At 42.8% G+C, this 10,601-nt stretch overlaps 1 protein-coding gene across 1 annotated transcript in view; it reads right to left on the reverse strand.

The window, feature by feature from the left end:
* The window catches only part of LOC148021297 (F-box protein SKIP8-like), a 46,863-nt gene extending 36,627 nt beyond the window's left edge, over positions 1 to 10,236 (reverse strand). The window contains exon 1 of the mRNA XM_087699165.1: positions 9,094 to 10,236. Within this exon, the coding sequence (XP_087555291.1) occupies positions 9,094 to 9,681 (588 nt within the window). The 5' untranslated portion in view covers positions 9,682 to 10,236. The remainder of the gene's footprint in view (positions 1 to 9,093) is intronic.
* Positions 10,237 to 10,601: the final 365 nt, after the last annotated feature.

Genomic DNA, 10,601 nt, shown 5'->3' on the forward strand with positions numbered 1-10,601 from the left:
ATAACTAGCTCCTCCCAAGTGAGAATCTCCCGGCTACAAGAAGTAAGAAGACTATTGTAGAAACATCACATGTCAATGCAGAAGATGTGAGAGAAGTGTCATAGCAAATGTCTTGACCTGAAAGAGAGAGACCAATCTCCTCCAAACCTCTGCAATAGTGCGGAGATATCTAACATGCACGAGCACAAAATCTATACAACTCAAAAGGAGAGAAGATCGAGCGCATTCAACCGATCCCATTAACCTGCTAAATCCGTGGTCACACCATCATGAGGATCCACAATAGGTTGAGGTACAAGGACTATAGCAAAATCCCAAAGGTCACAATCGTCAAGAAGACACTCCATGCAACATGACCTTAGAGGATAGTTTGTTTCATCTAGCTTGTCGGATGTGGAGAAACAGGGTAGGACTGCTCAAGAGATGCCATCAATATCAATCACAGACTAGAAGCCCTAGAAGAATACAATGAGAAAGAGTACTAAGATGGTGGTCAGTCGTCTGAAAGATCCCAAACCACACAATCCTCAGAGCAAACACGTCGGCTATAGATGTCCTTTAAGAAATACCTACAAGAAAACAAAGAAGATGTTGCCACATGAATAAAGGTGACCAATAAGAGGTGTCCTCAAGATAATTGGGGTCCATTGAGCAACGGTATAAAAGAAGACTCTAACTAGGGCAAGGTAGATGGGGAGTATCCAATGCCAAGGGGAGCACACAATGCCGGGGGTAGAGAGAGGAAGCAGTAAACGCAAAGGAAAACAGGGCTTCAACCTGGAAACACAACCAATCCAGGGGCTGGTAAAGTACCAAGAGTGCCCGAAAATCGAGCCCTTGCAATAAACACAAATCTGCCCTAATGTGGACCTACAATGAAGGCCGCCCAACACCAAGAAGAAGTCATCCCGGTCAGCAAAGACTAGCCAATATGAGAACGCGATAGAGAAAGAAACTTGTCCACTTGTAAACAAGCCACCCACCAACACAAAATAGATGTTGCCCAACCTGTAAATGTGCCTCCCCCAGGAGGACTAGTGACCTATCTACACAAAACACGGAGATACACGGGCCGCCTACACAAACACACACGTAATGCGGGGCCTAGTTCTATAGCACGTGTGCCAAGGGCCGCCTACAAAAAACACAAGCCTATTTTGGCATCGCCCAGCTTGTTTAACGCCACCCGAATGCAATAATGGTGCCGCCCAAGCCTGGCAGAGGTCGCTTAGAAGCAAAACACAAATCTATCCTAGTAAATGCAGCCTTAAAAAAAGAGTTGGAAACAGGCTGCCCTGCCCTGTTTGACTCCAAGTGCAAGGCATGCAGCACGTGGAAATGACACTTGCCAAATTGTCACAGACAACATGCTCCTCTTCGAGATCTCTGACTTCCACGGATGGCTCCGATACCATGTGAGAGTGCGCAACGGAAAGAGAAAAGTGGAAATGAAGAGGAGACAAAGAGAACACAAGAGAGAGAAGGAAAAATGTCACTACAATGGCTGGAGGTACAAGCTTGCAACAATCAACCCCAACACACAGCTCTACGCATCAATGTGGACGCCAAACGGTAGTAGGTGGATGAGAGAATCAGGACGGCTGGCTAATCACGAAGAATCGATGATGGATAATGAAAGTGGGAGGGCATGTCAATAAATGATTGAGCAACCAGAGAGTAGGATTTGCAAGAAGAAACATAGTGTGTGTATGACAAACACTAAGAGGAGAAGAGAAAAGAAACTCAAATGAATGAATGAAATAAAGAAGTGAACTTGATACAGGGGTGCCATAGCACGAAGGATGCCCTAAAGCAAGAAGACTGCTGAAGAAGCCTCTAAGTCTGCAAACGCAGGGATGATGAGGTGTCACCAGGAGCAAGGAGACTGCCGTCCAAGGATGAGAAGCCTCTAAGTCTCCAAACACAACCCTAATAACTAACACTAGCTACTGAGGAGTGACAACGGAGAAGACGAAAGAGCCAGAAACTGAAAATGCAAATGTAGTAGCCTCTAATGATGGAAGCGCTAGCTCTGACGTGACACTAGATGGTGAAGCAAGGTCCAAGCTGCAAAACATAGATGGCTAAAGGGTATGAGCTACTAAATGCAAGAGAGGACAGCCTAGTTGCTGATGCCTAGTGGAGATGAAGGTCACCAACTGTGGTGGAGACACCAAATGCAGCAAACGCAAATGGATACAACCTCCTAACTGGCAAACGTGGAGTACAAGGGCTGAAAATCTGACATCTGGATGATGGTGGTATATGCTAGCTGAAGGAAGAGGGTAGGAGATGGCAAACACAAGAAGTCCACCCTCAAGATGCTGTCACCATGATTAAGGGATGGTCGCTAGCTGGAAAGGAGAAGCCACTACCACCATAAAGGCAGCCCAAGGAAGCTAAAGACTAGCACCTCGCAATAGTGATGGAGATGGTGTAAGGAGAGGAGAGAGAGATGACAGTTTCACGAAATGAGTGAAAGAAGTGGGTGTGGTAGTAATGAACAATGAATGGGAGGTGTTGTATAAATAGGCACTAACAGTCTCAAGTCTCACCCACTGAAGTCTCTCCTATGACACTCTCGGAAGGCCCTAGAAAGCCTTTTTGGGGCTGGAAATTGAAACCAAAAATGGAAATGAAAAAGGAAAATTGTACGGAATGATGTGGTTTCTCAACAAGGTAGGCTGCCTACATATAGGCGAAAAATAGGAAAAATCCTAAATGTGGTCAAACACCAAAAGTGCACAAAAAGAAATGCACTAATGTGCCCTCTACCTACAGTGTCTAAAACACACAAAGTGATAGACAAAGACAATGTTAGAGCTCCTAATGTCCTCATTTGACTCAGACTGAGGCTCGCAAGCAGGAGATGACCACACAAGACACACGACTGCTAACAGAATCCTGTATGGTCTGCTAGTATCAGCAAGGTAACGGGTCCCTAAGAGAAGGCCTTTGAGCATAGTAACATGGGATAGGGAACAAAAATGACGCAAGATCGAGGATGGGGACAGCTAAAACCAAGGAATGGTGGCAAGGGGTGTTAGTGGATATGTCAATTCATGTATGAGTTTGTGCATTCCACAGAGGTTTGGGGACATTCTAGATACTTTAGGCGTTTTATATTTGTCATTTTTATAGTGATTGAGGCATTTATTGCTGGTTGACTAGCATTTATTGTTTGCCAACCTAACATCATTTATGGCTTAGATTTGGCCTATATATTCTGGCCACTCCCCCCTCCACATTGGATCATTCACCTTCTATAGGTTCTGGTGGAGAGGGAGCAGGTGTTGGTGCCTTCACAGCCAGTGACTCACGTTGGATTTGTGCTGTCTCATATCTTGGTATATGAAATCCATTTCATGAGCATCTCTTTGCTTCTAAGTTCTTTGTGTAGTGTTCTTCCACTTCTGACATGGTATTAGATTGCAAGAACTGATTTACTGCCTAGGAGACCATCCTCTACTCATTTTCAGCCTGTTTTCTACTATCTTTCTCAGTGCTTTGCTGTCTGCCATCTGCATTTACAGTTTATTGGGCTATTTCAGGGCTGGGGACCTGTTACTGACCCTTCCACATCTGCGTATTGGGGACAGCAGGCTGAGATGACCTGTTTTCCTGCAGGTCGACTGCGTTTATTGCAGTTCCTAACTGCGTTTTGTCATCAGCATCTGTGTTTTGCTATGTTGCTTCTATGCAATATTTCAGGCGCTGGTTCTAGCTGTGTTTGGTCCGTGTTTTCACTTTGTGATACACTACCCAGCTTTAGAGAGGGTTCATGTGCATCTAGCTCTTTTCTCTATGTGCTTTCTTTACTGCTTTGAACTCGTACAATCCTCATGAGTCTATATTTTTGGTATGCTTTTCTCCTTGAAGATCCCTTGTTTCTTCCTCTTCTTTGTATCCCCCTCCTCATGGCTCCTCCAGCATCTCCTACTAGTCAGCATTCAGATATTCTTTGTATCCCCCTCCTCATGGCTCCTCCGACATCTCCTACTAGTCAACATACAAATATTCTTTACTCACCTACAAGTGTCATGTTGGAGACTTCTTGTGTTTAGCTTCAGGTTTCTATGAGGATACTCTCTCTTGGTGCTTCAGATGTTCCAGTTTGAGAGAGAGGTGCCATATAGCCGAAGAAAAAGAAGCCATGGTGCTATTATTGTGGCAAGAGGGGACCCCCCCAAAAGGACTGCAGGACATTAGTAGCTTTACGGCAAAAGCAAGAGCGAACGGTGACAAAAGGTGACTCTCTCTCGTTGAGCCTTCCTTATCTCCAAGTCCAAGTTTAGACCCCAGCTCTCTCGCCCCGACAGTGGCTGAAGGGGCCTCCCTTCCCGGTTGCTAGTACACGTGTTGCGGTCATCCCTCAGGACTCTCCAGTACCAAAGAGGAAGTGTGAAGAGGATGGTAAGGTAGAGCTGGTAAGCCACATCTATACAGGTGCATAGGTGCACAAGTTCTAGAGAGGAATATCCCTAACTCATCGATCGAAGTCTGGCAAGTCCAAATCTTAGAGCTAGGATTGACATCTATATTCATGATGAACCGATTATTTGACAAAGAGCCAAATTGGCTCCTAGTCTTGTGCTCACATGAGGGGACACTTTCGCAATCTGGCTAGAGGCTAGTAATCCATGGTCACACATGTTCAAAAGCATTTTTTGACAGGATGGTCTTGTATGTTACTGCGAGACATTGGTGATAGATACTCAGAGCTGGTATGATTCTTCTCTATTTTCAAAGGCTAGCACAATCGACATTGATATCAGATTCTCTCCGAGCCATCTTGGTGGAGGGCTGGCCACTCTCTACCTGTCAGAAGTGGTGCAGCAATGGAAGCATAAACATGTGCTGAAATAAACTATTGAACACAAAACAAAAGAGAAAAGAAAAGAAAGAGAGAACACAATATAGATGAGAACTCAAATGTATACTCAATAAATGGAATCCATATATCAGACAAGAGACTGTCGCATACAACACTGAGTCATTGGCTGCATGGACACTAGCATCGACTCCTCTCTCCACGGGACCTCCAGGTGGTGAACTAGCTGACTAAGAAGGAGGAGCCCAGACTAGATAGGCATGAATAATGCCATAAAATATGTCAAGTCAGCCAGCATTAATGTTGGCCGACTGGCAACAGTAAATGCTATAAAGCATAAAATGCTACACAATAACAATGCCTAAAATATCTACATAATGTGCCCAACCCACAATACATGCTCAAACTCACACATGAGCTGACATACTCTGCTAACACTACCTAGATATCCATGGTTCTCTTCTAGTGGTTATTGTTGTATGTACTTTGATGGGTTCATATCATTGTATCATTATATTCTACCAAATCACCCATGATCTGAGAGAGGGTGTTGGCGGATGTGTCAATTCATGTGTAAGTCTATGCATGTCAAAGAGGGCTGGGCACATTCTAGATATTTTAGACGTTTTATATTTGTTATTTTTATGGTGTTTGAGGAGTTCATTACTAACCTAACATCCTTTATGGCTTAGATTTGGCCTATATATTCTGGCCACTCCCTCCTCCACATTGGATCATTCACCTACTACAGGTTTGGGTGGAGGGAGGAAGCAAGTGCCGGTGCCTTCACAACCACTGACTTACATTGGATTTGTACTCTCATATCTTGGTATATGAATTCCATTTACCGAGCATCTCTTTGCTCTTGAGTTCTTTGTGCAATGTTCTTTTCTTTTCCAATGTTTCTCTTTTCTTTGTTTCTTGTGTTCAGCAATCTATTACAGCAGTTTTCCACACTTCCATCATTACATCCACTTCTAACAAGGGGGAAGAATGGCATATTTTAAAAAACACCTTTTTCACATATAAAGTAGTTTTCAGCTCATATTGGACTTTACTACAATGAAATACATGGTGAAGTATAATTTTAAGATTTAAGGGATGAGATGAGCAATTTCTATTGTATTTATTAACATATTGCATAATGAACATGAGATGAGCAAATGACAAATAATGAACTATATGGATAAACTTTGAACATCAATATGTTACAAAAGAGCATTTGTCCACTGTGATGATCCAAACTAAAAACAAATATTAAAGGAAAAGTCTCAAAAAGACTAAATAGTAAAAATAGCTATCGGCAATAAATCATGACATCAAATAGGCAGCTGGCTAGTAGACTGTAACCAACCATAAAGCAACACACAAAAGGAAACTTCAGCAAGGATTAAGCCCAAATGTAGAGGGCATAAACCATAACCTATCTCGAAGGAATGAGACTATCTTCAATGCATGAGCACGGGAGGCTTGTTTGAGGCCATAATGGGTCCCTTACCATCTAAAGAAGAAAAGCCATGAGGTTGCTCTACATAGATCCCCTCCTTTGAGTCACCCTTCAAGAACCGCACTTTACATCCAACTAGTAATTTGGCCATCTCCTATGGCTAGCAATAGCAAGTATTGTCCAAATGGTGGCCATACAAGGTGTGGGTTACAAAAGTATCATGGAAGTCAACACCTAGCCGCTACACAAAACCTTTGGCAACCAAGTGTGACTTGTGCTTGTCGAGTGTCCTATCACTAAGATACTTTGTCTTAAGGACCTACATCACTCCAATCACGTTGTAATGAGTGGGCCAAGGCACGAGATGCCAAGTGTCATTTTGCTCAAAAGACTCCAACTCCTACTTCGTGGCCTTCCACAAATGATTAGATTGTAGCGCCTCCTTTATCTTTCTTGGCTCCCTATCTCGCATAGCACAGATCATCAAACCATAGTTAGTACAAACAAGCTCCCTGAAATGTACCTAGTTTCTCGAAGTTCGCCATGGGCCATCCTACAACCGGCTACCACTCCTTCGTAAGCCCCTCAATCCCTACATCACAAAGCATCTCATGAGCCCAACAAGGAGGAGGGCAATGCTTCCCTCACCACTCCACCTCTACCGAAGTGTCTAGAACATCCACCGGCAAGAAATCCAATGAAGAAGCAATCTCCTCCTTTGTAGATGGAACCTCAAGAGATAAAAGCTCCATTCAGACTCGCTCACGTGCCCAACTATCACCTAGATCTCCAAGAATAGGATGCTCCTCACTCCTCTCTGTAGCTAGAAACCCCACGATTTGCACATCTTGGGTCGAATAGACATCCAATAAGATGGAATCATAAATCCTGTACCCTTGTGACTAAGAACTGTAGCTAACAAACACTTATTTCTTGGAAGCCAGCTCAAACTTACCCCTATGCTTCTTTGGGATGTGAATATAAGCATCACACCCAAACACCTTGAAATAGGAAACATCCGGCTTTAGTCCAAATTAAGCCTCAAAGGAATCAAACTAGCAATAGCAGATGTGAGTGACCAATTTAGGATATGAACTATGGTGGCTACTTCTTTGGCCCAAAGAAGGGTGTCTGCCAATGTTCCATCATAGTTTAAGTCAATATACCATTCTCATGAGGAGTATTGGTATTAGCAAATTCATGGTGAATCCCTCGAACCGCACAAAACTAAGCTAATTCAATGGAGGCAAACTCTCCACACTTGTCGAATCTCACTATCTTAAGCTTCTTGCAGGAACAATTTTCCTCGAAGATGAGCCAAATCTTTGAAGCGTAAGAAAGCTTATAATTTTAATACACAAAAATATGCCCATGTCACCCTATTGTAACCATCAACAAAAGTAAAGACTCCCCTTGACAAACTTTGTCCGCATGATCAGTCCACACAAATTTATAGAAAGAAGCTCCAAGGGCTCCTTTGCCCATCTCGAAGCCATACTAGGAACCATAGATGCAATATACACATGGCAACACATGATGCACACTGGATCAGGTATTGGTTTAAAGATTCTACTTTTCAAAAAGTTCCTTCAGCACTCCTTCGGCCTCAAATGCAACAAGACATTCACTAATGCAGCATGCCAACCCTCAAAACTAGAAACCAATGAGGAGATGAAGACTTCCAGCTCAACCATAATAGTTAGGTTTTGTTGCTATTGACAAGATCGCCACACCACATGAGAGGAGTACTCACATAGTAATTTGCCATTGGTCTAGCATGGTTTATTCATGCTCCGATCAAATGGACACAAGTAATCTTTTAATGCTTTGTAAGTTATGATAAATTACTCTCTCACATGAATCTTTCACTCACTATCTCTCATGAATCTTTCTTGATAGTCTCGAGGACATGATTAAAACACACAAGGCTCAAGCCCAATTCCCACTGACAGTTTCAAGAAAATGTGAAGTGCAGTAAGCAATCCAAAGATTTCCTACAATTTTTCCCAAATTGTCTCAGACTGGCTTTGCTCAAAGGATTCCATCTTCATGGATGGTATGTGTTAGTCATAGAGGAAAAAGCTCTATTAGATGCTTGCTATAGATTTGGTAACCATTTTCAATAAACCTGTCTTGGAAAGTATAGCACATATTTCCAACCTTAAGTTCTCAAGCATTCTCTCACTATGTGGAGTTCATCACTCCAAGGCATTGCTCACAACACACAAAGATCCATATCATGAATTTGATAATCATGATAGATTCACACATATCACCCCATACACTAAATTTTCTTGAAAGACACAGCTATATCTGCAAAAGAACCAGATATATTCACAACTCTATTTAAAACTGGAGGCCATGAGGAATAAGTTCCCCATGTCTACGACCAAAACCTCGTAGAACTTTTCACCTGGAAGACTGGATGATTGGAACAGAGTTTGTGTGCCACAATATATTCCTGTAATATCAAGCTATATGAAGCCAGCATGCAAGCTTCAGCATCGCACGCATCTAATGAAGTAGAGTTGCAAAAAATTTGAAAGTATGACTCATTTTAACCATGTCTTAACAAAGACTGAATCCAACAACCTTCATTTTTAAAAACACCACCCCAGCCACAACAAAACTCAAAAAAGCAACACCATTCAAGTTGCACCTCATGCTCAATAACTCATTGTCTCAAAACAACCTCTGCAAGAATTACTGAAGTTATAATGCATGTTTGACCTGGAAACAGACAGAAATGGAGCACTTTCAGAGAGAGAGAGATTAATTGTGAATTCCTACCCAACATAAAGCTTAAAGACTGCACCTTGTGAAATAAGGCCTTCCAGGCACTGTCATCATTAGCAGCCCGCCGCATGCAAGAATTTGTCATTGATACATTGCACAGACTCTTGTAATCTAAGTAACTCAACATATGCTGTGTGATTTCTGGGACAAGCTGTTCCATAATAGAAGCACCTGACTGGAGATCAGGCTGTGGGTGATTCTCTAGCTTGTCAGCATGCCCATTAGGTATGCGTAAAATCTCAGGCTTCCCTGCATTGCAACTGCAGGTGCAACTACAAGCCTTGGAGGCAGACCAGTTGGTATTGCGGACCCGCACACCTGGCTTTCTCCATCTCCTCTTTAAGAATCCTTGACAAAATGAAACCACCAAACATAGCACTTTTATAGCACCGCTAATCCAAAGCCCCAGAATACAACACAAGGTTGTGAAAATCGCCAAAGTCAGGTACCAATACTTGTACTTCAGAGTTTCAACATTAGCTAGCTCACACTTGCTGAAATCAGACTGCACAGAAGATGCTGAGTCAAGGCCTGCTGCGAATGCAGAAATTCCACAAATTGACAAAGCTAACAGCAAGATTGCCGATTGTGCTACAACAGCCATCATGTCTGTCGTATTCAGGAATCAATATCTGTCCGTTTAGTCAAATCTTCCGGTTGTACTGTCTTTTTAGCGATTAAATGGCAAAATCTGCGTTGCTGTACTCAGATACCGTGCATGCTTGCGGACAGAACAATCCTGACTCAGGCGCTGGCCGGTCGTGTATTAGTGTGTTCTCTCTCTCTGATTCGTCATGTTTACCCTGTTCCGAGTCATCGCCATCGTTCATCATGGCTGCACCGATTCACATGCCTGCTCGGACGCAATGATTCGATCTAGCTTTCGCGCCAAACCCTAAATCTTTGATGCCGTTCTTGCTGTGCAACCTGTAAAATGATTCACACACACACACACTCTCTCTCTCTCTCTCTCTCTCTCTCTCTCCGTAAAAAGGTGATTCTCTCTCTCTCTCTCTCTCTCTCAGTTCGCTAGTTGAGGAGTCGTACTTCCTGTCAGAAACAATCAGTCAAGGCTGCCTCATCGAATCACCGGGGAGTTCTAAGGCCTGCCTCCAGGTTGCTAAATTTGAGGTTAACGACCCTACGCAAGTTTGCTCACGTTCAAGCTATATGTTTTTGGCTTAGGCCTTCATCATCACTCCTGTCTCCCGATGTAAATACTATCATTATTTATTATAAACATGCATTTTAATATAAACGTTTGTTGCTACATTTAAATGCCTTGTGATAGCTCGGGCTCTTTACATAGCCTCATGATAGATTGGGCTTTTTCTAATTGATGCCACTAGTCGCTTGGGGGTTGATGAAGTCATGAACCAATTCCTAGTCACACATGGCTAGTGAGCCACCATTCGACTAATATTTTATGCTATTAGAACACCACATGCATCTTATTATGTGCTTGAACTTTGAATTATTATGTGCTCGAACTTCAAATTGCTATCAAAGAAAAAGCACACACATGTG

This window comes from Lygodium microphyllum, chromosome 18 (assembly GCF_053477565.2).
Source record: "Lygodium microphyllum isolate KBCC chromosome 18, Lygodium_microphyllum_v1.1.10, whole genome shotgun sequence".
Classification (NCBI taxonomy): Eukaryota; Viridiplantae; Streptophyta; class Polypodiopsida; order Schizaeales; family Lygodiaceae; genus Lygodium; species Lygodium microphyllum.